The following is a 27433-nucleotide window of genomic DNA, read 5'->3' as shown; positions in this document are numbered from 1 at the left end:
TGTACATTAATAACTGAAATGTATATATCTATCAACAATACTATTAGATCACAAGCAATTTTTTTGTAAACGCGAAAATAATGTATGTGTTGAAAAGTAAAAGAGTTAACAAAGCATATATTACACCTTGTTTAGATAACAAATTACGAATTAGTAAGGAAAGAGGAGGAAAGGGGTGGAGGGAAAGGCGGAACTCTTTTGCTCCTCTAAATCTCTTTGATTTCAAAGGGATGGCGTTTATTTAATAGGATGATAATGTTTATTAAAGAGGAATGTAAAATGGATCATTTCGTCTTCCTCCACTTCATCCATTCATCCTCTTCTCCGTTTTCCTTCTCTCCATTTCCTCTAATCGAAGCCGTTAGTATATCTTCAGAGTTTGAATCAAAACTTAAAAGTCATCAAAGTTTAATGAATGGGTGATTGTAAAATGTATATAAAGGTTTTTCTTGACCTATTGTCCTCAAAGAATCAAAGTTTTTAATTAGTAATGATCTCATAATTGATCTTGGGCATTAAGAACATTCTTATTTAGGACTTGTTCTCTTCAGATTAATTTTAGTTCAGCTCATTTTAATTTAGTTCACTTCAATTCCTAATTTTCTTCTCTTATAAACAATTCAGTTAAATTCAATTCAACTCAGTTTAGTAAATGAGAATAGATCCTTCGTATTGTAAATGAATAACAGCAAAGTTGAAGCCCAAAGTATAAGGGTGGCCCAGCACATTAATGGGTTATAAATACGACCCATTCCAACATTTTGGTCCTAAATTCCTAAATGGTAAACCGTTGAAAATCCATTTGCAGTTGCTACTTGCTAGTACCATAAATTAGTAGTGGCTCTAGTGGGAGTTTGAAAATATGGGGCATACAAAATTGGCAACCATTGGAGCATTCCCATTCTTAACAAAAGACAACAGTTTCTCTTTCTCCTAGTAATATGCAGTTATTAAATTTTCATCTACCCACCGTTCTAAAAATAAGCCTTACTGAAAGTGGAAGATAGGGTCATCAGTAGGGAAGTCATCAATAGATCAAACACATTTCATATTAGTTTCTTAGTTTCTTTTGGGCCCTTATTTTACCTTCGCTGGTTTTAGGTTAGATACGTTCTGATAATGATTAATAAAGATTATATAAGTTCTGAATAGTAAAACTTAGGTCAATAGAATATTAGGTGAATTAAGGTTGTGTTCTATTCACCTAATTTTTACTTATTATCTGAATTTATTACATTTTTATTAAAACTTTGGCCCCGTTCTCTTCACCTTACTTTTGCTGAACTGAAATTATTTTTGCTGAACTAAAAATATTTTTACTGAATTGCTATTATATTTCTTTTTAAGTTTACTGATTTTTACATAACTGAAATTATTTTTACTGAACCGAAATTATTTTTGCTAAACTAAACTTATTTTTACTGAATTGAAATTAATTTTACTGAATATTATTTTTTTTAAAAGGTGAAGTGAACAAGGTCTTACTTTTAATGTAATTTATATTAAGGTATATCAACCATCATCATAACTTATTTTTCTTTAACCTATCTTATTTGAATTCATTTGAACTTATGAGATTTGAAATAAGTAAAAATAAGGTTAACAAAATAGACCCTTAGTATTATTTGCTTTTAGTTTATATGCTTAAATCCTACATTAGCATAGTTATTTGCCTAGTTTTAATTAAATATGCATGACGACAAACTTCATTATTTGAAAGTTTAGCACCTCTAAACACATAAAATATTATTACTACCTCCGTTACAGGTTATGTGCAACGATTTGACATAAAATAGAGAGGAAAAATGTCTAATTGTTGCACATAACCTGTAACGGAGGTAGTACATCACATATGAATGTCCCACATCAATAAAAGAAGAATTTAATTTTACGAGGGTAATGAGATACTTCTTATTCATCATTTTGTTTTTAAAATGTATTTTCCTCTGGTTTAGATGAATACAACACTCATTTGGGTGAATGTGTTCCATTGTTGTATCTAACAATGTATCAGAGCCCTTCACTTCATTAATTTGAGAGAATTCCATCAGAATGAAATTTGTACATAATAAATAAGTTAGTAACAACTAAAAAAATAATTAATACACAGTCTTTCAAAAAAAAAAAAAAAAAAATTATAGTAATAATAATTAATACACCATGTAAGGATGTAACATGCAATTTTTTATTTTTTTTTTACACAAAACATGCAATGTTAAGAGGGAAAAATTAAAAAAAAAAAAAAAAAAAAAAAAAAAAAAAAAAAAAAAAAGTTTTTTTATAAAAAGTATATGTCCATTTTAATTAAAAAAAAAAATTAGTTTAAAAAATTATGCCCAACACACAAACACCTGAACACGGTCATAATAATTTTCAATTAGCAAATAATCAACATCCGACCTTAGCTCAGTTGGCAGAGCGGAAGACTGTAGTAGTTGCAGATAATCTTTAGGTCGCTGGTTCGATTCCGGCAGGTCGGATTTTTTTTATTTATTTTTTTTCCATTTTTAATTTTCTCTCTCCTCTTTCCTCTTACAACTTCCCCTCTTAAACCCCAAATTCCTGAATCATCTTCTCCAAAACCCCATCAATGGCTTTCCACTACCTCTTCACCACCATAACCAAACACTCTCTTAAACCCTACTTTCTCTCCAAAACCCCCATTTTCTCTCTCCTCCAAACCTCCCTATTTTCCACCTCCTTTTTAATCACAAAAACCCCAAAAAAATTCAAGAAAAAACGCCAAAAACCCAGTCCCAGAAATACCCTAGTTCAACACCCTTCTTCCTTAATTACCCACTTCGAAAATCTCGTCAATCGCGATAATTTCTTCCGATTTCTCACCCGATCAAAGCAATTTCTCGCGAAACAACCCGAGCATATTCTCCGGTTAGATGACGCCGGAAAAGTATACCGGCAACTGGGTTTTCCCCGGGGAAGAAAGGTTAACAAGTTCGTCGATAATCACCCGCTTATTTTCGAAATTTACCGTCACGAAAATAACAAAATGTGGTTAGGTTTTACTGAATTTATGGAGAATTTACTGCAGGAGGAGGTTAAGATTATGGAGAGTATGGAATTAGAGAGGGTAAAACTTGTTAAGAAGCTTCTAATGATGTCGAAAGATAAGAAAATGGCGTTAAGTAAGATTTATCATTGTAGGTTGATATTTGGTGTTCCTGAGGATTTTAGGGATTGGATCTTGAAATTTTCCGATGATTTTCGTGTCGTAATTGGGGATGATGGGAGTCGAATGCTTGAACTAGTGAAGTGGGATCCGGCATTGGCCTTGAGCGCGTTAGAGAGGGAGTTTATGGTTGATGAGGAGAAGGTGAAGAAAGCATTTAAGTTTCCTGTGAAACATGGGAAGGAATTAGACTTGGAGGATGATGATGTGAGGAGGTTGAATTTGTTGAATACATTGCCTTTGGTTTCGCCGTATTCTGATGGGTGGAAGCACGAGCTTTCGAGTTTGGAGGCTGAGAAGTATAGGGTTGGGGTTATACATGAGTTTTTGAGCTTGACATTGGAGAAGAAGGCTTCAATTCATCATATAGTTGAGTTTAAGGAGGAGTTTAGTCTTACTAAGCATACTTATCAGATGCTTAAGAAGCAGCCTAGGACGTTTTATTTAGCTGGTACTGAGATGAATTGGGTTGTTTTCTTGAAGGATGGGTATGATGAGAATGGGAATTTGATTCAGAAAGATCCTCAGGTTGTGTTTAATGAGAGGTTATATAGGTTTGCTCAAATGCAGCATCCTGGTGAATTGTGTCGCGACAGTATCAGTGAATGATGGTGACGAAAATATGCTTGATCAAGCAAGAAAGATGGGGTAATTAGATGCTCTTAGATAATTTTGGTTGTCAATACCCTTGTTATGCATTTGTATACTTCATGAGTCATTACTACTGTCTTAGAAAGGTCTGATGAAAATTTAGTTACCAACAATGATCTTTGCCTCTTTGGCCTGTAGTTTTCTGACATAAAATACAGTAGATTTAATGTGGCTAGTCTCAGTGTTAGTATCTCTGTATTGTTTCAACTCAATCCTCAAAGATGAGTTCTTTAATCTCTAATTTTCTGCTTGTTTCTGAACTTGCTGTCTAATATATTTTTGAACTGTCCAAACTATGTGTGTATGCAATTGCTTGGTATAACATAATAACATTGTGTAAGGAACACCTGATTTTAGATGATCTTTATATTTGACAGCTCAAATAGATCGAGTTAGTATTTAGACAGAATTTTCCATCTATCACTAACTTCTTTGGGTCATATTTGAGATGAATTATTATGTGCAGGTTTTCATATTTCACAAAAAAAAAAAAATGCTGCTAAATGAAAAAAGTCAGATGGTTTTCCACGCAATGAGGTTTTCGTAGACTGAAACACCTCCCACTCCATTAGACATGTTATACAGTGCAGTCATCCAGAAAAATGCCAGGGTTCTATTATTAATTTATTTTGAAGAAATGAAGACAAACAATGATACAAAACCAACAGCAAGGAATATACTTTGAACTCAAGTTTATACATTTTATTGCCTGCTTCCTTGCTGAAGAGTTGCAATGACGCGTTATGATCATCTTCAATTAACTGATTACAGTCCTCGTCTTCAGCCTCGACTGCTGGTTTGCTTGCCTTTTCGCCTTGTTCCTGCTTCTCTGCCCAACACTCGTACTGCTCCTGCCAGTGCTAGATGACATCAATCCACTCTGACTACTCTTTTTCACGGACTTCCTGCGAGCATTCCAGTTATTGTTTCGAGATGAAGATTTGGCAATAATATCCATTGATACCTCTCGAGCCTTCTGTGGATTAATGGGTTGCTTGTTTAGGTATGCCAACTTAGGGAGAAGTCCGCAAACAGCTCTCCTAAGCTGGTCACTGCTTAGGTTGCTGTGAATCGGGTTCCCCAAAATACTGAGTGCCACTAAAGAATTGTAGTTGGCAACAAGCTGTCCTAGAGCCTTGGTTGTGGTTATTTTATTGAAGCTAAGGTCCAGAACGGTAAGCTTCAATAGCCTGTGCAGCCCCTCAACTTCACTGATTTTATTGCCTGCTAAATACAATTCCTTGAGCAATATGCAACTTGAGAGTCCTGTGGTTAATATAATAAACAATGTGAAAATATATTTCAAACTATGTGCAGGTAATTACCAATCCAAAATTTGAAGCAAACGATCAATATTACCATGACCAATACGAGAGATCCTGTTGTAACTCAGATCGAGTACCCTCAGTCGAGTTAACTCTCTTAATCCTTCAATGGTAGTGATCCTGTTCCTGGATAAATCGAGGACATGAAGGCCCTTTGGAAGTGATCCTTGAGTAATTTGAGCTGCAAGATAAACCAGAATAATGAAAAAAAATATGTTGTCAGAAACTCAGGGCGTTTTATCATTAAATCATTTATGCCTGGATTATACTGCAGAAAATCAGAAATGCTTCTTGTCTCAAACAAGATTTTGATTCAAGTTCATACCAATTGAGTTGTTCGATAGATTGATTGAACGAAGACTTGAGAAGTGTGATATGATGGGGATAACTTTCAACCCCATCCCTGATACATGAGCCACAGTTGAAGACGAATTCAGAGACTGAATCACACTGTTGGCATGCTGGAGTTCCTCAGATAAGTTGATTTTGGTATGTCGGGAGGAATGAGTTGGATATTTTGCCATTGACTCATCGGCCTTAGGAGAAGATGGGAAGACAATTTGTTCATCACCATTCTCTTCTTCAACGACCGGGGTTGTTGGCTGAAACTCTAGGTCTTTCACCCAGTCATCTACCCTCTTTAACGAAGATGATGACTCCCCTGAGAAAGCAATCCACTGATTCTGAGGCCATAGCCCTGAAAATCCACCCTTCAATCCATTTTCTTCTTCGTGGCTACTCTTGTAACTGCATAATTCAGAAAATGAGCCTGCTGATTCCACCTTGCAGAGCTGCTTTGCTCGATATGGTTCGAGTGTGTCAGATGAGTATCCACCTTGCTGATTGACAGTAGCAAGAAGGGACGACATTCTTGATTTAGAAGCAATTGCTGGTTTCTGCAAATTCCTGTGGCTCCAAAGGAAGAGCTTCCACCACATTCTCTTGCTCCTCGAGGGAAGGATCTGACTCGAAGAGTGCTTCTTCAGCATCACCTTATCAGCACTGCAGTGAGTACGAGCCGATGACTGGCTGCAAGGAGATCTCATCAAAAGATCACCCCTTACTCTATTTGCAAGTTCCTGTAACTGCTCAAATGACTGTGTTTTGGAGGGTGGCAATTGATCAGCTATCCTCTTCAGCACTTCCCTCGAGTCAAGATTCGAGCAAGAACGTGTAAGTTTCGGTGAAGCCCATCGCTCTTCCCTTGCCATTCCCGGATCACTGACATGCCCACCTTGGCCTATCTCAACCTCCTCATCATTAGTACCCTGCTCAGCACAAGGACTTCCAATCTGAAAACTCGGGTTACTCGAATCAATGTCGCGGCCTTCAAGATTTGAGTCAGAGTTCTCCCTACTCATTGGTGACTTTTCGTCATGTTCATCTTCATCTTCACCTTCATATGCCACCTCTACAGCCTCCTCCTCCTGACCCTTCTCAACAGGGTTCATCACCTTCACCTCACATCTCGAAATCTCAGTGACATCGAATGGCACCGGAACACTAAACGACGTCGATTTCAGCTCTTCCTCATGCTCAGAAGGCTTCACTGGGTGCTCCACCTTCACTTGTAAGGTTCTGTTCTCATTAACATTCTTACATTCTGATGAAGAAACAATTGCATCCTGCACAAAATACATCATTTCATCATCAAAATTCAAATTCACAAACCCCCCCCAAAAAAAACATTTCAATTACCAAATCAAATGAATTATTACCTTCACCTTCTTCTTCCTTCCAACTAACTTGGAAAAACAATGGAATAATGCCATACTTTCTGGGTATCTAAATTCAGAAAAAAGATTTCCAAAAAAAAAAAAATTGGGAAAAATAAAACTTCCAAAAAAAATTTGTTGGATTGTACGGAGAATTTGACTTTGTTGTACCTCAATGAGTTCACCAAAAATTAAAGATTTACATCTCAACTGCTTTAAAAATTAAAGAACAAAAACAAAGAAAAAGATTAGTTAGGTTGGATATTAGCCATAATCAATGGGTAAGCGCCAAACCAATGATTTGCAAACAAATGAAAAGCAAATTTCATCAAAGATTTGCGCGCAGCACACCCTCCACTGAGGAGAGATCACTAATATCTTGGCCAGAGTGTTTTTATGCGCACCAGTCTATCTTCTGTAAGTTCCTCACTGTTTCAATAAACAAATCAAATAACACAAATTTAGATATCATAATCACAACATATCGGATACTCGAACACTCGTACTTAACGTACCCCGTATTCGGTATCCATCACTTCAAGCCGAGTCCAAGTAACATAGATTATAATTTGGATAAAGAAGACTAGAACGAATAACAATATATGAATGTGTAAAGCACTTTAAAAAGTGCCCGACAAGAAAATAAAGAAGGGATACAAAATTATCAACTTTTTTGACAACTAAATAAAACACTACACAATCCATATCTCCCACCATGAATACAGTTTTCCATCAAGAAAGCTTAATTGTCGGAGAAAATGACATCAACTATAACCAAAAAAATCACTACACTAAACAAAATGCAATTCTAAAAAAGGGTTATAATTAAGTTAAATCCAAGATTATACGATGAACTGGGTTTTATACCTGTGAAAGTGAAGAACTCGAAGAAAGAGCGGCGATGAAAGAGAGGAGAGAAAAAGAGAGAAGATATTCGTTACGACTGAGGAAGGTATAGTAGTAGTAGAAGTACTACGGAACCTCCAAGTGTAAATATAGTAGGAGAGAGAAAGTGGGGCCCAAAAGGTGGGTATTTTGTGATGGGTATTTTGGGCCTGGTTGGGCTGGAAAGATGTTGGTTGTGTTTGTGTTGTGTACAAGTTCTAGAAATTATTAGAGAATATATATGTAACACGACTCTTACGCGCATCATTTATTTTATTGTTTTTATGCTATGCCATTATTCTTGTAGTGTGGTCTATTATTAAGTCAGTCTTATCTATCTTATAATTTTATGAATAATGGTACTAGATATTCAACGAATATAAAATAAAAAAATAATTCAATGAATATTGTTTTATGTGAAAAAAATGTGTAGATGGAAGAACAGATGTGAGATGAGTATACATGGCAAATTGGCAATTATTAGGTTGGAATTAGTTTATTGCCATTTGTTCATTGTTATTTGACAAAAGGATGAATAAATACACATATATTTTGGGTCCACTTTTTCTAATAACTATTCTTATACAATTCAGGTGAAATCAATGGCTTTCTTGTTTTATTACTCCGTATAATTAATATCCAATTAGGGACTGTTTACTTCAATTTAATTTTAGTTCAGTTCAGTTCCATTCAGCTCCAATCAGTTCAGTTCAATTCAGTTCAGCTCCTAATTTCCTTCTCTTATAAAATATTCATTTCAGCACAATTCAGTTCAATCCAGTACAGCTCAGCTCAATTCAGTAAATGTGAACAGACCCTTAGTCATATTATTATATGTTAGTCGGGCTTACCGATCTTCGATTATTTTCCAATTCATTGTTGGATTCTATAGCGATTGTGTAGATAAATTTTGATCAAATTTATCAATTTTAATACTTTAACTAACTAAACTAATTGACATGCATATTATTTGTTAAGTGAAAAAAATTTGATAATAATATTAAAAAAATCTAGCTAGTGATAAACCTCATTTTTTTTTCTATATTTTTTTACAACGGATTAAAGAAAAAAAAAACTACAAATTACTACTAAACCAAATGTAGCACAGCTTTACTAGCAATTTGATGATGCATTGATGATCTACTTTGTGAATACTACATATTAGAAACACAAGCCAATGTTGTCTTGTCCATTTCTTTTAAGAAGAGTAATAAGGGATAGGAATATGTAAACACTATGAGTGACTAATGACTATTAATAAGTAATTTAATTCTAAGCAAAAGAGATAGGAATCTGTAAACACTATGGATCTAACTAACGGAAATAATAACTAAAACTGTTAAGTGGTAGTGAAATTTAAATTATGTGATTTTAGATGGTAGCAAAATAAAATAAGTTTTTGATGGGTAGTAAAAGTGAAACCGGGGTGTTTAAGTGGTAACAAAAGTAAAATTTTCCTTAAGATAATATAGACCCTCCCGTCAAAAAAAAAAAAAAATACAGACCCTAAATGATGTTGAATTAAGCTTCCTTCTCTTTTTTGTCCTTTCTCTCTTCCTCCCTTAAACCCCCTTTCTACGGAATTGAATTGGTTGATGAAAGCCCCTGATATCTTGTTTATTTACTACTCGTAGCTTTCTACTTATTTGAAGCTCATAATAAACCTTCATTCTCAATTTACTCGAGAGTATTCTAACCTAATTTCAATCCATTCCTCATATTGGGTTTTACAAAAATTAATCTAATGAGGCCATAAGGATTTATGCGGTGTGTCATAACAAAAATCAATTCTACGCATACAATTAATTGCATACCATTAATTCTTGTTCGATTTTAAAATTACATCAGATTAAAGATCCTCATTGTTAAATATTGTATCAAATATCGATGTGAAAAGAGGGTATTCATCAATGTCAAACTTATCCACAATGATTGAGGTTCCCCCCCCCCCCCCCCCTTTTTAGGAAAAAAAATATGTATATGACATGATATGATCTAGTTTTTTGCTTTCTATTGTAGATGTCATAAGACATTAATACTTTTCTACTAATTAATTAATTTTAATTTTAAAAATAACTTTGAATTAACAAGTTAGTTTATTTGTAAATCCAATTATTATAAGTTGAGCCCATAATATATTATTGTGAGCTTTGTGCAAAAATGTCATTTTTTATATGTGATACTCCTATAAAACAGAATGGTTAAAGAGGCATGAATGATCAATAATTGAGATGTTTCTTGCAAGCTTTAAATACACAATTTTATTGGTGTGCCAAACTTTCCGTAAAAATTGTGCATGACAAATTGATACTTGTATAGCACGAAATTCTCTGTCACAATTAGAATTTTGTTTACAACTTCAATTCTTCAAACATTATCTTAATTCTTAATAAAGCACCACATCTCACCAATTTTCTCTCTAATGGAACAATCTTAGAGTACGGAACTGCGGAAGGAATACTCCTCTTTTCTTTTCTTTTTTTAATTTTTTTAAATTGATGTACCCCTAGTTTATATTTGAGTTGCTATAGTTCTGGATTTTTGGCCATCAATTTTTACCATAATTTCAAGAAAATAACTTGTCAAAAAAAAAATTAAATAAGTTCCTATAAAGATTTAATTATTCAGATTTAACTTAAACTATTTAAAATTCGGATAAAATATAAGATAATTTTGGATAAGTAAACCCTTAATACACCCATTTTCATATTTCGGTACTCTTATTTGATAAACCCTATATTACTTTATTTTTATTGTTCATGTCTAATGTCTTCACTAATCTATCATAATAACAATGCAAGAGCATACAAAAATCTAGTACATGATCTCTCCTAATCTTTGATTTCCACTGTTGATATTTTGAAGGCGCTTATGCCAGTGGAAAACCCTATCTTTACTTATTTTAACTTTTTTGACTTCTTTTTTTTTTTTTTTTTTTTTTTAGGTTTATAATAACAATTCCTCATTCTGTGAGTGAGGAACTTGTTTCCCTCGAAAGAAAGTACTTTTGATCTTCTTCGAAAAACAAGGTTTTTTCTATCTCTTTTAAAAGACGGGATTTTTCGACCTCTTAATTTCAAAAAACAAGTTGTTCTCTGATCTTAAGTTATGCATGCAATACGATTGAGGTTGATTGTGCGGATTCAAGTTATATTACAAAGTTATCACAAGAATCCCAAAATAACTAAGCAATAACGGAACCAAGTATAAAGTTGTATGAAACAACCCATCGAGAATACCGAATTGTTATATCTATGTATTCGATTCTTAGCTCGATTCTTATAATTTGATTTTGTTAAATATGTTTTAAAATCATTGTTGCAAACTTTTAAATGTAAATGTCGTATGACTACTTTAATGATAATTAGAGTCTTTTAAGACTCCTTTTAAAATCAATTAAAATAAAATCGAGCACATCAAATGACTACGGACAATATACCTACCTTTATCTCAAAGGTTAATTATAATTTCATGTATCAACCATTGATCTTAATTTCTTCCTCAAATTTGCATATAGTAATATAGTATAATAGTTGACAATGGAAATGACATAAACCTTAAAGTTAGGTCTACCTACAATTTGATTAATTTTATTTTAATCATAATTAAGTCATCCTTATTTGAATAATTATCAATTCCAAATCAGGTGGTTCAACTTACAAATCATTTTATCCAAATAAACAGAAAAAGGTGTTTTTTCTTTCTCAATTAATTTGGGCTATTAGGGCCCATTAGCACATGATGTCTCTCATAACTGACAAAATAAATTGTCAGATGTCAATCTTCTCCACGTTAATCACAACTCACCCAAAAACAAACAAAATTAGATCGCTAAATACAACTATACAACCTCATCACAATTTTATTCGACCCCCACATCTCCCCTCCCCTTTCCACCTCCACCACCTTATCCGGCCGGCGAACTCCCAACCATCATTTTGGCCACCGCTGTACCGATGTAGTGTGTATTTATTACGGAGTAGCTATTAAATAGTGAATAGCTATCATGATAACGTGTAGCTGACAAATAAAACATATAGATGTTAATAGAATAGTACAATTGAATAAAGTAGAAAAATGTTGCAATTATAAGTAACTAATTGTTGTGTAACAACTTTAAGAATTAGACTCATTAGATGACGTACCTTGCACACAAATTATACACACCAAGCTAAGGTTAAGCATTTTATTGTTTTGTACACATATAGGTGTCTAAGACAAGAATCTTACAAAGAAGCTCAACAAATTGGTCTTCTCGAAAATTCTGGTTTCCATCATAATCAGATGTGATTATTAACACTTCTAGAAAATATTACTCCATAATTGATTGATTCAACTATATTGGGAAAATATTGGTAGTCTCCATTTCTTTATAAATAATACAGCAACGGCCAAAGTTCATGTCTTAATGGGGTGAGTCCCTTGTATATTGTTATTGTTGCATGTAAAAACAATTTTGCTATCTACTCCATATAAGAATTAAAATAATAATAAAATAAAAAACCTCATTTCTTTGAAAATACGGAGTAATAGCGTTGGCCAAATTTGATGCCTTATTAATGAGTCCTTGTATTGTTATTGTTGCATGTAAAGACAATTTTGTTGTGTAATATATAAATGAAAATACGGAGTAAAACACACCTATATATTAAACCTTTGACTCAATTGTATTAGTACTACTCATAATATCAACAAATATTATTTACATACAATCAAGATGAAACGTTCAATTCTCTCAATTAGAAAGCAAGTCTATTTATGTACAAATATACAATCACAAGATGAGACATATATACGACATGTATGTGATGTATCATCTATTTCAAATTTGACATAGTAGTTTAACTTAATTATTGATGTTCTTAAAAAGAGATGGATGAGATCTTATGATGTTAATTAAAGACTAATTAGTTAAATAACCATTATTCTATATGGACTATACCAAGGAGGCAACTAGGCAAGGATAACAAGATATTGATTAATGACTAAAGCAATTTCATAAATGTCAAAAAGGAGCAATATCTTTATAAATATTAAAAAGAATAGAGAAATTAAATTGCCGTACGTGAAAGATGTACTAGTGACGGAAAATTGAAAGCCCTCACATGGGCATCCGTATACCATAAATTTCCACGGTAAGGGAATCTTCTAATACTGATTCTTGGCATTTGATTTAGTTGGATTGGCACAATTGATAACGACACTCTCATATCAATTGAGGTAGTAAAAACCAAATATGCTTATCACTAGTCATGTGGTCCGGCCAAGTAGGACAAAACTATTCTCACCTAATTGGTCCGACTCTCGTGTACTCTATTCGTTCCTTAAAAATAGTCTGATCTCTCTTTATTTTTTTATTTTATTAAGAATAATAATATCGAGCAAGTATGTATATATATTTCTCAAAGTATGAGATAATAATAATAGTGAGAAATTGTTAGAATTATGCTAGCTGATGTTACAAAATAAATATACATTCTTATTAGGATTAAAGTAGCTGATATAAAATGAGACGGTAATCTAATTTTAGGAATGACCGAATGAGTAAAAACAAAAAAAAGTCGGTTAGGTGATACAATTTTGAATTAAAGGCAAAGTCATCTATAATATAATGTAAAGACAGAGTCCAAATTGATATTTATAAAATGTGGATGGTAATGTAATAGTATGAGAAATTTTGAATAAATTAAAGGTCCAAGTTGTTTTCAACTTGCATGTGCAATTTGGACCTTACTATTATTACACGTCTATCGTTTTCAAAGATCAACTGAAAATATTTTTGGATCTCAGAATTTGTGGTTTGTGTAGTTAATTTAATGACCTTTTCCATTTGTATTTAGGTAGTGTTATTTACCTTGAAACTTAAATGTTTTGTAATAGCGGGCATATTACTTGAAATTCAATAATTACCAATTTTTAAGAACACCCATGCATCATTTGTTTTTCCGGACCCCTACAAAGGGGTTATAAAATTTGTCATGTGTGGTATGTATTGTATATCCGTATATGTAAGTTATATAATAATGAGCTTACAAAAATCATGTTTACAATGATTATTTTGGTTTTGAAAATCGATAACAAGAAATAGGAAACTTGTTTTGAGGAACTATAATCATTCTTTCAATTGTTATATAAGTAGACATTAAAAAATATACTTGTATATAACACATACTAATATTTACTACGAAGTATTTATTTCCTCTATTTGTATACATAGTTTAATTTTACTCTTTAAATTTCAACAACTAACTTGTATGTATTTTATAAGACATTTCTTTCCAAATCTAGTTTATATATGGAATGATATAATAAACTAATAATGTCGTCTTTGCAACTCACGAAAAAAAAGATCTATAGAAAACACATATATACATGCATCATGCTTGTTCACTACAAGAAAATAACCTTTTCGTAGCGATTATTTTAACCTTCAGTATTGATTGTAATTGCAACAAAAAGCTTTCTCAACGAATGGTCATTCGATACAATATCCCCCGTTGCCCCAATCGTGGTGATTATTGTAGCGATTACAATCGCTATAAATGTTTAACTCATTTTCTTCAAAAAAAAAAAAAAAAAACATGCGTATGATATTTACAAGATTCGAACATGCAACCTCAAACTCTTATTTTAAATGTTTCACTAATAAACTATGACATATTTTATGTATTCTTTGTCAAACAATATTTATATATCTAGTGTTGAAAAGGCTTTTCCTATCGATTTTTAGGATTTAGTGGCGATTGTAAATAATACGATTTCTCAAAATTATATAAATGTGTAAAATAGTGTGGATATGTATTATTATATTTTCTGTATCGATTTTATATGGGAAAACCATGGCGATTGTAAAAATGATACTACATCCTTAATTATTTCACAAACATACTTGCATATTGTAGCGAATGTACACTCGCTACGAAATAATCGCTACGAAAAGTGATTTTTCTTGTAGTGGTTTGGTATTGTATGTGTCAATGACTCAATGTTTACCAACGAAAGTCAACATCATACGGATCGAAGTAGTTCTAATAGCACACTATCCTCACTCTAGTTACTAACCTTGATAAAAGTGTAGTACACATTATGTCATTTTTGCCAAATTTTTAATTAGTAGAAAATTAAAATGTATGAGCTCACGAATAAAGACCAACCACCACTGCACCATATATGTTAGACTAGAATTTTCATCATCATCCTCGAACTAATGAATATTTTCAAATAAAAGTAGGGATGGGAAGATGTTAGACTCAGAGCGGATTATGCTAAATCATACTCCGACTCTATAGGAGGTCGGAGATTAATTCTAACTCCGAATCCGACTCCAACATCCAATTCCGTCGACTCCGATTCGACTTCAATATTCGGCCTCCGACTCCAACTCCAATCCAACTTGCCTCCAAGTTTTTTACGGTTGGTCAATATACTTTGAGAAATTGGGCTATTTGAGCCTGCATTGCCACCATGACCCACGCTAAAATATGTCAGACAATTGTCGGAGTTAGTTTTTTTTCTTCTTGCATCCGACTTCAACCCTCCTCCGCCTTGAAGTTGGATTCAGATTACTTTTTTCTAGGAATCAAAGCGGATTTTTTTTCCTTAGATCAGGGGCGGGATAGGGTTGGACTCGGACTGGATTGTCATAACGTCAAAACTTTATTCATGTGGGGTTTTGTATCGAATGCTAGAATCTCTCGCACACATACATTCAGGTCTTGATTGATTGAATACATCTCTCAAAATTGTTATAATTAAATTATATATATATATACATGCTTTTGGAAAAGTAATTAAATTAGTCATATGAAGTATATGGATTTAAAAAGGATATGAAATATATGGATTTACATGAGAATGAGGTATTGGATCGTAAGGAATGAAGGAGGAAGATTTTGATCGATGACTACACGGAATAATCAGATTTGGTTCATATAGTCGATCATACCCTATATATGAGATTAAAGTTTTGATTAATTGAGTTGCCATATGCTGATATTTATACCCATTTCTTATGCGTTCACGAATCCTCATGATGATTATACCCTGTGTTGAAAATGAGGCCATGTGAAGAACGTGTCAGGCAAATAGTAAAAGGACAAACAAACTAGAAGTACACTCATGTCTCAACCAAATACCATTGGTAAAAGTCACTATAATGAAAATTTATGATGGGCATGTGAATTGTGGGGATTGAGAAATATACGTAGTATATAGGAGGTTATGGGTCATTATGTACTTATTAGGGTAGGATCAATTATATTTAGAGTGTGTAACATATTGAATGACAATCTCACATTTATAGTGAAACGTAGTTTTTTTTTTTTTTTTTTTTTTTTGAACAGGAACACGTATGTATATGGGTTTTAATTTACTAGAATGAACTCTAGAAGGAATGAACTCAATGAAGGATGTATATAATGTTTCAACCTAAAGTAAAAAACAATATTACACGCTCTCAAGCCTTTAATTCAAGACTTTCTCTTGCATTAGTAGCCGATCATAAGGAAAGACTGTTATATACATCCGGGTGCACCGTATACCTGTAATTATTTTGTTTTCGTTTAATCATGAAATGAAGAAAAAAAAAACTAACCTTGATAAGTTAGGTTTATGGTACACCCGGGTGTATAAAATAAATTCCAGATCATAAGCCTACAAGTCTAGGAGCTTGCAAATGTATCATGGTCGACATGGTGAGTGACATGTTAAGTTGTCAATAATAATGTCGATTTAATTGGTATCTGTTTCGTCAGAAGTGGGCATGCAGCATGCTTATAAAGTAACGAGGTTCACACACAAGGCCACAAGGGCAAAAGCCCTTGTTTGTGTAAAAGGGACATGGGCCTAGTTAACAGTACTCCGTAATACTTATATTGACACATTCCTACTTTTTTTTAATATTGTCTTTACTGGATTTATGGAAATCCAATCATTATGCACCCTTAACCAAAAAATAAAAAATAAATAAAAATCACTGAACATAATGATAATCAATACTAAAAATATCAGATAAAACGAAAAAATATAAAGAACTATTCCCTCCGTTGTTTTTAAATACTTGTTTCACTTTTCTATTTCAACTATTTTTAAATATTTGATCCATTTTCATATTTGGAAAGTTGTTATAATATTTAATTAATTTCTCTCAATTTGTGGTGCCAACATAAATCATGTTTTATTAATTACATATTCTCTCTCCTCCAATTCTCTCAATTCTCTCAACTATATTAACTTTTTACAATTTTTTTGTTCTTCCACCTACCCCACAACCTCATATTTTATTATTTTCTCCAATTTATCTTACAACTCCGCGCATAGAGAAATGAAGCAAATATTTAAAAACGAAGGGATAAATAAAAGAAACTTTGTATAGACTAAGGGCTTATTCTGATTTAGTGAAGTGAGCTGAACTAAACTGAACTGAATTGATTGAAGCGGAACTGAACTGAACTGAAATGAATTGTTTATGAGAGAAGGAAATTAGGAACTGAACTGAAATTAAACTGAAGAAAGCAGGCCCTAATACTTTATAATTCAAGTGATCATCACTAATTGATCAATCAAAGTTTTTTTACAAAAGGTATTTATTGTGTATGAAGGTAAAAATAATTTTACATGAAATTAACTTAACCTTGGACAATTGTCTAGGACAAGCTTTGATCCCTCTTTGATTCAATCAATTAGCAATTAATAACACGAAATTATGAAATAAGTTTACTATAACCACTAACACAATATAATCACTATATAACTCATCACCATAATATGAATTAAACAAGAATTTAGGCTTTGTTTGATTTAACGTATTTTGCTTACTTACATTAATATTATATATACTTAAATTACTTGAAATTGTTTTCGTTGTTGCATACTTATATATATGCATGTGTCAGAAACTCAGAACTCAGAACTAATATAGTTGAAACAAATTGACTACCCTATAGTTTGAACAAATTGACCCTTACCTTATAGTCTTATACCAATACTAGTCTACTACCACCTTCTTGTTATTTTTCTTTTACTTGGGGAAGATAAGGGAATCCTACCTTTTAAATTGTCACTAGTGAGAATTGAACCTTTAATTTCATGGTTGGAAGATGCTATTTTTTTCATTAGACCAAACTTAACTTGGTATATTGATAATTTATATGGTTTGATTTGGTTAACTTGTTTTTTTTTTACTTGTACGGAGTACAATTTAATTTGGTATGATCTAAAATACCTCCTTAAACACTTTTCATAAATTATAATTTTATAACCATCTCTTTCTTATACTCACCAGTATTTTGACCCTTTCTCTCTTACTTTATTGACTTTTTTTGCTAAACCTATTCACTTTTTCCATGCATTGTAGAATATTAGAATACTACGGTGTAACACAAGCAAGTTGAACTACTCGTTTTGTCCTAAAATAATTGTACATCTATCGATACACTAGTTCGACCTTAATTATACCTAATTAAATAATAGCAGAAAATATAAAAAATTTAATATTATGAAACTTTATATTAAAATCAATCTAATGACACATTTCACAATCAACCTTAATTTTAATACGTTATCAAAACTCAACAGTCAAGGTTAATGTATAAAATAGTGAAAAAAACCCTAAAAACAAACGTGTTGATTATTCTGAAATGGAGGAATTACTACTTATTAATAACAGAGGGAGTATATCTTAGAATGAATTGTTCAAGCTCCAAATAGGAAGTCCTTCTATAGTTCTATGAGTTCTATCCACTAGTAGAATAAATGTGATGGGAAGCGGTTATAGGCAAGCGGTTTAAAAAATCCGCTTCCCATTTGCATTGAAAAAAAAAAAGAGGGAAGTGTAATGGCCAGCGGTTTTGGCGCGAACCGCTTCCCTTTTAACTAATGGCCAGCGGTTCAAGGCCAAACCGCTGGCCAAAACCGCTGCCATTTTAAAAAAAAAAGCGGGATATACCCTTTTCTTCTCCTCCCTCCGAAATTTCAGCAGCCAACTTCACTTCTTCTTCACTTCTTCGTTCTCACTTTACTCCTCCTCTCTGTCTCCCGCCTTCACTCCTCCTCTCTGTCTCCCTTCTTCAGATTCCGGCCACCACCACCACCACTCCATTCATATTCAATTTTTTTTTATTGGGCTATTAATTGAAGCTGCGTTTGGGGGGTCGTGGGTCGAGGCTGCTGGTGGTGGTGGGTCGAGGCTGTTGGTGGCTTGTGGTGGGTCGAGGCTGCCGCTGGTGGTTGCTCGAGGCTGCTGGTGGCTGGTGGTGGGTCGAGGCTGCTGGTGGCTGGTGGTGGGTCGAGCCTAAGCTAAGCACGCATTCTTCAATCTTTGTCTTTCTCACTCTCAAATTAGGGTGAGTTCTTGCTAAATTTTAGTTTCATATGTATTAATTAGTATTAATTGTTTGGTATTCCAAAATTTCAAGTTAGGGTTTCAAGTAATTAATCCAAGTTTCATATGTAGCTTTGAATGAAATTGTTTGAATTTGAGTAGCTTTGAATGAAATTTATGAATAGAATATATATTAGTTAACATTTTAGTTTGTTAAGTGTGGTTAGTAAATTGCAATGTATGAATATATATATATATATATATATATATATATATATATATATATATATATATATATATATATATATATATATATATATATATATATATATATATATATATATATATATATATATATATATATATATATATATATATAAGTAAACTTAGTTTGATTTTGTATGTATGTTAATTTAATTATTAGCCCTATTTAAATTAATGAACTTGTTTATTGTTGAATGTCAAATAAATGCAAATAATAATTGAATGCTTGCATCATCATTTGCCTAGATACCCGTTCGAGTCTTTCTCAATAGGAGAAAGTCTTGAATAGTCCCCAGTTGGGACTGTTCTTGGACGTTTAATCTCACTTAGGTAGTGAATGTATGTCTCTTTTTCGATTTTAAGGAATATCCGGGCTTCTCATTTTCTCACCATGTTCTCTGGGTACATATGTAGGTAAGTTATTACCTACATCGTGTACTTGGAGAACTGGGGGGAAATGCTGCCGGATTTTCCTTAAAATTGAAAACTTGACATACATTCACTAGTGAGATTAGACGTTCAAGGATGGGTTAGGTTGGAGTGATAAGGACCTTTTGGGAGCATTCATTTTTACGATTTATGGATGATATATATGCTATGTACTTTGATTACATAATATATGTTACATTTATCATTGTTTGAAATGTGTTGGTATGTTTAAAGGCAATTTAAATCGTCAATGGATTGCGGTTGGATGTATGGAAGACGTGATACATTGGAATTTTTTAATGGGGTTCAAGAGTTTTGCAAGAGTGCTTCACAGTATCAGCTTAGAACGGGTGTCAATTACCTTTATTGTCCTTGTGTCAATTGTAATAATGTCATAAGGGTCAATAGTGTGGATACCATCATGGCTCATGTACAATGTCATGGGTTTAGGCCTCAATATCATGTTTGGGTTTGGCATGGTGAGAAGGGATCGTATAGGGAGAATGTTGTTGGCAATGAGACGCATGTTGAAAGTGCCGAGATTCATGTTGAAGAAGAAAATGGGAGTGATGATGGTGGTGAAGGGGATGACACCGAGGATGGTGGTGGTGATGATCACTTGGATGAGATGATGCGTGATGTTGAAGGTGAATTTGGTGACCGACCTGATGTATTTGAGTCATTATCAGAGGCTGCCAAAAAGCCTTTGTATCCCGGGTCCAAAAAATACACAAAACTCTCAGCCGTGCTTACACTATTTAACATTAAGTCTAAACATAACTGGAGTGACACTAGTTTCACTTCTTTGTTGACTGCGTTATGTGATATGTTGCCAGATGGGAATGAACTTCCTAATTCCTATTATTATGCAAAGAAACTAATGTGTCCATTTGGTTTGGAGTATAAAAAGATACATGCATGTCCTAATGACTGTGTTCTGTATCGAAATGAATATGAAGAGTTGGAGGAGTGTCCACGTTGCAGTAAGTCGCGTTACAAGCGATCAAGCTGCAATGCTGGTAGTAAAGGACCTCCTGCCAAGGTGTTGTGGTATCTTCCTATTATTCCAAGGTTAAAGCGTCTATTTTCAATTCCAAAAGACGCCAAGAACTTGAGATGGCATGCTGAGGGAAGAAAGAAAAATGGTTTGTTGAAGCATCCTGCTGACTCTCCACAATGGAAGAACATCGATATGAAGTTTAGGGCATTTGGTGGTGAAGTCAGAAATTTAAGGCTTGGGTTGTGCACAGACGGTATGAATCCATTTGGCACTCTTAGTACTAAACACAGCACATGGCCGGTACTTTTAGTGATTTACAACTTGCCTCCGTGGTTGTGTATGAAACGGAAATATATAATGCTTTCACTTTTGATAACGGGGCCAAGGCAACCTGGAAACGACATTGATGTTTACCTTGAGCCCCTTATTGATGATTTGAGAAAGATGTGGGACGAAGGTGTTACCGTTTATGATGCCCATAAGAACGAGATGTTTCTTTTGCGTGCTGCCCTTATGTGGACCATCAATGATTTTCCTGCATATGGCAATCTGTCCGGGTACAAGAACAAAGGGCATAAAGCATGTCCCATTTGTATTGATGACACACCGAACGTGTACCTTGACCACTATGGCAAAGATGTGTACGTGAGGACCCGAAGATTTCTTAGGCGCGATCATCCGTATCGTAAGCAGAAAAAGGCCTTTGATGGGAAAGTTGAGGAGGGGGTTGCGCCTAGGCCATTGAGTGGAAAGGAGGTTTATGAGAGAGTGAAGGGTATTCCATGTGTTTTTGGTAAAACAACGAAACCAATTGACCCACACGCTCTCTTTAAAAAGGAATCAATCTTTTGGAAGCTTGAGTACTGAAAAAACATGATGTTAGACATTGTCTCGATGTGATGCATATAGAGAAGAATGTTTGTGATGCAATTCTGGGGACAATTATTAACATTCCTGGAAAAACGAAGGATGGCAAGAATGCGCGGTTAGATTTGCAAGAGTTGGGTGTTCGTCCGGAGTTGTGGGTTCAAGCTAAGGTAAGGATGGCGAAGGTTAAGGAAAAGGGAAACGAAGATGGTGGTCAATTACCGTAAGGGGAAGCGCAAGGACAAGGCCACGGGTATCGCAAAGAAGAAAGGTGATGGAAAAGGAAAAAACCAAAAGGTGTATTTACCTCCAGCTTGCTACACATTATCAAAGGAAGAAAAACGAAGGTTTTGTGCTTGTTTGTATGACATTAAGCTTCCTTCTGGGTTCTCGTCAAACATGAAAAGGTTTGTTTCCTTAAATGGAGAATTGAAGTTGACAAGTATGAAATCCCATGATTGTCACATGATGATGCAAGTTTTCCTACTGATTGCACTTCGTGGAATTTTACCAAAGCACATGAGAGAAGTTATAACAAGCCTTTGTGGGTTTTTCAATACTATCTGCAGCAAAGTTCTTGATCCCTTTACACTTGATGCTCTCCAGGCGACTGTTGTGGTAACTTTGTGCAAATTTGAGATGTTTTTCCCACCTTCACTTTTTGACATAATGGTGCATTTGATTCTGCATTTGGTTCGTAAGATTAAGTTGTGCGGTCCAGTATTTATGAGGTGGTGCTACCCTTTTGAACGACACATGGGTACACTGCAAGATAAAGTAAGAAATCCAGCCCATCCGGAAGGCAGTATGATACAAGGAATTGTGTCCGAGGAGATTGGGAATTTCGTGGTAGAGTATGTTTCCGTTGCCGAACCTATTGGGCTTCCTACATCCCGACATGAAGGGAGACTTGATGGTCATGGCACAATCGGGTCAAAAAGGATTTGGGCTGCTCGAGATCAAATCATGCAAGCTCACTTATTTGTGCTTCATCATATTGCGGAGGTTCACCCATATTTAGAAGAGCACATGGATAGTTTGCGTGTTGAATATCCATCAAAAGGGGAAAGAGCACTAATGCAGTTGCATAATAAGATGTTTGTGAAGTGGTTCCATGATCGTGTGATGCGTCAATTGGATGAGACTGTGTCTGATACAATAAAGTGGCTAGCTTATGGTCCGAAGGAAGATGTTCATTCATTTAAGGGATATGATATAAATGGTACACATTTTGGACTGAAAGTCGGGATCAGAAATCCTCATCGACTCAAAATAGTGGTGTCACTCTTGTGGCTTCATCAAGAGAGTTTGCCAGTGCGAAGGATACATCACCAGTTGACGCGCTATTATCATACTATGGACGAATTTAGGAAATATGGGAACTAGATTACCGTGACTTCAAGGTTGGTATATTCAAGTGTAAATGGGTCGATAATAATAGTCGCAACGTGAGAAATGATGACTTCACTCTTGTAGATCTTGGCCACTTGCGGGATAGTCTTGAACCATTCATCCTTGCATCTCAAGCTAAGCAAGTGTTCTATGTAACTGACCCGTCTGATCCAAGATGGTCCATCGTCCTATCTGGCAAAAGGAGAATTTTAGGGGTTGGAGAGGTTGAGGACGAGGAAGAGTATGATGCATTTGATGATTCTCCCCCTTTCACTGCTCCTACACTTGATGTAGCAACTGATGTAGATGATGATGCTACTTATATTCGATCTGACCACAATGAGGGAATACACGAATGAGGTACTTTTATTAATGCATGTTTCATTTACTAAATATCTTATGCTCCAACAAGTTTGTTTTTATTTCGGGAAGTGTTTTATTTTTTTTGTATTTTCAACGTATAAGCATGTAATATTCACTAAATATATGAATTGTTTAGAGTATTATATGTGAATTTGTTATGAAACCAAAGAAGTTGGGTAAGTGTTTGTCTTTCATCGTGCCTCAGAATTGATTGCCATTACTGATGACTAACAACATGCTTTGCTTGTTTACTGTAGGTGTGCACATATCATGGATCCTGATGAGAACCTTCATTCTGGTGAGATATAGATGATGATTCTGGGGACGAGTTGTATGATGTTAATAAGGAGACGGATATGGGGGAACCGGAAGACCAGGCTTATGACCAGTTCCAACATAAGCTTGATGAATTTGAGCGTATAGCTGAAACTGACCCACCTATTAATGATAATGTGGTTACCGAAGTTGTAGGTGATTCACATTGTGAAACTCAAATGCAAAGGCAACTGAAAAAAACCGGTGGTGGAGGAGGGGTAAAGCCACCGGTGAACAGAAAGAGTAGGGGTGCAACTAAAGCTTTCAAGAAACCCGGCGTTCCTATGGTGCTTGAGTTTGATGAGTTAGGTCAACCTACTGGCCAATGGCGCGACAAATTTTCTAGTCAAGTTGGCATTGTAACTCGTAAAATACCAATCACACTTGAGTTTGCCGAGATACCTCACGGGTTGCTTCAAACATTTTGGGACGATACTATGGTAAGTATTTATTTAATGCAATCAAACTTTTTTTTTAAATTCATATATATAAAAAAAAAAAAAAAAAATTTGCAAAAACAACCCCCGGGCCTAACCCGAGGGCTGCAGCCGGCAGCTGCCCGGGGCTGCTGCCTTGGTGCTGCAGCTGCTGCCTGGGCTAGCTGCTGTAGCTGCCTCGGCAGGTGCCTTGCCCGATTCTCGGGTTTTTTTTTTCCTTTTTTTTCATTTTTTTTTCTCTTGCCTAACGTGGATGTTTGGCGCTGTAGACACCCATTTGTGTCTCCCCAAAACCAAACCCAGTGATGAGTACCTTTCACGTCGAATCATAATCGAATGAAACAAAAGTGTGGAAAGGTCTAGTGTTGCGGAAAGTTTTATTTCTTTTCTTTTCTCTCCTCTCTGTTTTTGAAAACTTTATTTTGAGAAAACAGCCAATCCAGTTTGTTTGGTCCATGATATGGGTCCAATAGTGGTGTAGTTGGATGGGGCTTGCAAAGACCTTTCCAACGATATATTATAAGCCCAATTCCGATGAATATTGAGGAAATTATGGCCAATTTACTAAACTGGGCCTGGTTTGAGCTTTAAGTACGACCCAATGATCTAGGGGAGGGCCTAATATGATTTATCATTCCTAATGCAATTAGGAATGGTTTTAGTCTTCTAGAACATTTTAGAAGGTTCTTATCATTCTTAATTCAATTAGGATTCTTCAGAGTTTAATTAGATCAAATAGCATTTTCGACTGAAATTATATTATTTTATCTTCCAGTACGGTAAAATTATCAGATTTTCGAAAACGCATTGAAATCCGAATTGGCGTCCAACGCCAGGCCTTGGCGCCTGGAACCAGGATTGGCGCCAGATGCCAGCATTGGCGCCTGGCGCTAGCCACTGGTCCTGGCGCCAATGAGCCAGGGCTGGCGCCAATGTGTTTTTGTGGTCTTCAGACTCTATTTTGATAAATTATCTTTTTTGGATGATTTTCTCTATAAATATCGTATGAAAAACTCCGTTTTCATTCATCAACAATCATCAATTACCATTCATGAATTCTCTTCATCTACAAACAATTCATCTCTTTTCAATAACATTAATTCTTTAGCATACTTTCATCTTTCTTTCTTCTTTGCTTTTTTAATACAAAATTCCGCATTCACAAGATCTAGAAACACCTAGTCATATTCGAAGTTGCCTTCGCCCTAGACGTGAAAGGTTATAATTTCTGAGGGTTTGGTCCCAAATCTCTATTTCAATCATTTAATTTAATTGTTTTGATTTATTGTTTTCCTTGAAGTTACTAACGTGTGTATTTTGTTATTAGAAAGAGGTACGAGGCGTCCAAGTAAGTACTTTAATGGTTTAATTGATATTATGATGTAGATATCATGTTTACATTGTTATTATGATATTCCTAGTATCATGTCTAGGGTAACTCTAATATCAAGTATGATTAAAAGTATGATGCCTTTTATTTTCTTCCTAATATTTATGATTGTTAGTATCATGTTAGGGCTAAAGATTTGATTTTTATTGCTTAGGGACATGCTAGGATTTGTTATTAATCTTGTTAGTATCATGCCTAGGATCTTGCTATGCTTTAACATGATTATGATTATTATGATTATGATTGATATTATTATTATTATAATTATTATTCATGATATTGATTATTTATTTATTATGTTGCTTGATATTTATTTATTGCTTGATCACCTTTTATTGCATGTTAAAGGGAATTGGTATTTGCAATTACGCTTAATAAGATAATTAATAATCTTGTTAGGTTAATTGTGATTATAATTCAAGTGATCGCCAATAATAGATTTGTTTGTGCATTATATTCAACCAACATAGATTAAACAGGTTTAGGGTTAACCTATTGATTGTATGTTAATCAGAAAGCGCACATGAATACGAGCAGAATAAAGTAGAGGCCTATTATTAGGGCAGGTTCAATCTCTTTTAGGTTGGATTTGTACCATCATCCCCGAACCCTTATTTGGTTCATGACCTTATGGAGTTGACGATCTCTTGGATCGTTAAGGGGTGTAACCTTCACCTCGTGAACGGTTTACAAGTTCCTTAAAAACTTGTTGGCGACTCTTTTGCTCTATCTTCTTCCCTTTTGGACGCCACCGTACTTTAGTGTATGATCACAGTAGGGTTCAAGCTAGTGGGATTTTAAAGGCTTGAATTATTCCCTACAGTTTTTGGCGACTCCACTGGGGAGGATTTCTAAAAATATTGTATTTTTGATATTTTCATACCAAAACAATGCAACTAGTAATTACTTGCACACATTACTTTCTTGAAGGTCACTACAGGAGCTCCTTGCTAGTAAACCCGATGGTGAAGCAGCAGTTGGGTGGTTATGCCCCGAGCAGACCTCCGTAACCAAATGCTTGAATAACCCTTGTGATGTGATAGATTACCTTGAGCGGGCTATTAGAGAATCAATGCGTGCGGGAAACAAGTTCTTATTAGCCCCTTGTTTTGAGGAGTAAGTGTAAATATATCACTCTTAGTTTGTTTGTTAAGTATAGATGTTGATGCATAACAATTGATTGATATGATATTTGCTTTAATATACATGTAGTCTACATTGGAGCCTTATGGTGATTTGTGTTTCCAATAACACAATATACTACTTTGACTCGGCTCGTATATGGCCACCAAGGAAGTTGCTAGTGAATAACCTATTGAATAGGTACATACCGCTTCCTATATATTGTTTTGTTACCAATCACACTTAAGTGATTGAGTGACTATGTTCCTAAATCGTTTGTTTTTTTTATTTTTTGAAGTGTTATGAAGAAGTTGAATTGTCGTTCGGTTGCGGGTCCCACGTGGAAATATGCGAAGGTAAAGCCTCGATATATTGATTTTTTAAAAAAATTGCCATGAGTTTTGGCTATGCATGACTATTTTAACATTGTGTCATTTTAGTGTGCGCAACAAGACAACGGCGTTGACTGTGCCCTCTACGTGATGAGGTTTATGAATGACATAGTCAATAGGTGCACTGAAGCCCAACACATTGAGGAGGTACTTGTTTTTACTTTTTTCCGGTTCGATTTCGGGTAAAAGCCGTCCTAAAACTAAGTATAATGCTAGTTTGCTATGATTTCAAACATTAGACACCTAAGACTAGTTATAATTGACATGTTATGATAAAGAAATTGCTCATTAGATAAGAAATGTAGAAATCGGGCAACGTAGTAGTGAAATAGGCGATTTCGGATAAAAGCCGTCCTAAAACTAGGTATAATGCTAATTT

The 27433-nt window shown here is 34.5% G+C and overlaps 2 protein-coding genes and 1 non-coding gene across 4 annotated transcripts; 2 read left to right on the top strand and 1 right to left on the bottom strand.

Moving 5' to 3' along the window:
• The first annotated feature begins 2395 nt into the window (after positions 1 to 2395).
• Positions 2396 to 2480, top strand: TRNAY-GUA (transfer RNA tyrosine (anticodon GUA)). Its single transcript is given in 2 exon segments — positions 2396 to 2432; positions 2445 to 2480. It is a non-coding gene; the product is annotated as a tRNA-Tyr (tRNA).
• A 74-nt stretch (positions 2481 to 2554) lies between these two features.
• Positions 2555 to 4108, top strand: LOC145639257 (protein WHAT'S THIS FACTOR 1 homolog, chloroplastic-like). The gene has a single exon (XM_081690446.1). The coding sequence runs from the start codon at positions 2591 to 2593 to the stop codon at positions 3794 to 3796; it is 1206 nt and encodes a 401-aa protein (XP_081546572.1). The 5' UTR covers positions 2555 to 2590; the 3' UTR covers positions 3797 to 4108.
• A 323-nt stretch (positions 4109 to 4431) lies between these two features.
• LOC145639256 (uncharacterized) lies at positions 4432 to 7957 on the bottom strand. 2 transcript variants are annotated; one of them, XM_081690445.1, is made up of 6 exons: positions 7746 to 7957; positions 7050 to 7307; positions 6882 to 6948; positions 5489 to 6788; positions 5198 to 5344; positions 4432 to 5104 (listed from the first exon to the last, which is right to left on the bottom strand). In XM_081690445.1, exons 3-6 carry the CDS (start codon positions 6933 to 6935, stop codon positions 4596 to 4598), a joined length of 2010 nt encoding a protein of 669 aa, XP_081546571.1. In that variant the 5' UTR covers positions 6936 to 6948; positions 7050 to 7307; positions 7746 to 7957; the 3' UTR covers positions 4432 to 4595. The 2 variants fall into 2 exon arrangements, with proteins under 2 accessions (XP_081546571.1, XP_081546570.1); XM_081690444.1 differs by having other exon boundaries at positions 6882 to 7307; positions 7746 to 7956.
• Positions 7958 to 27433: the final 19476 nt, after the last annotated feature.

This window comes from Chenopodium album, chromosome 7 (genome assembly GCF_948465745.1).
Source record: "Chenopodium album chromosome 7, dcCheAlbu1.1, whole genome shotgun sequence".
NCBI classification, from domain to species: domain Eukaryota; kingdom Viridiplantae; phylum Streptophyta; class Magnoliopsida; order Caryophyllales; family Amaranthaceae; genus Chenopodium; species Chenopodium album.
The sequence above is the reverse complement of the archived record's forward strand: the minus strand, read 5'-3'. Positions and strand labels throughout refer to the sequence as shown.

Excerpts from the sequence above, each read along its gene's own strand:
- LOC145639257 (XM_081690446.1), top strand. The coding sequence starts at position 2,591 with ATGGCTTTCCACTACCTCTTCACCACCATAACCAAACACTCTCTTAAA.
- LOC145639256 (XM_081690445.1), bottom strand. The coding sequence starts at position 6,935 with ATGGCATTATTCCATTGTTTTTCCAAGTTAGTTGGAAGGAAGAAGAAG. Across the intron at positions 5,345-5,488 it reads TCTATCGAACAACTCAATTG|CTCAAATTACTCAAGGATCA; the intron begins GTATGAACTTGA and ends TTTATCTTGCAG. Across the intron at positions 5,105-5,197 it reads GATCTCTCGTATTGGTCATG|GACTCTCAAGTTGCATATTG; the intron begins GTAATATTGATC and ends TATTAACCACAG.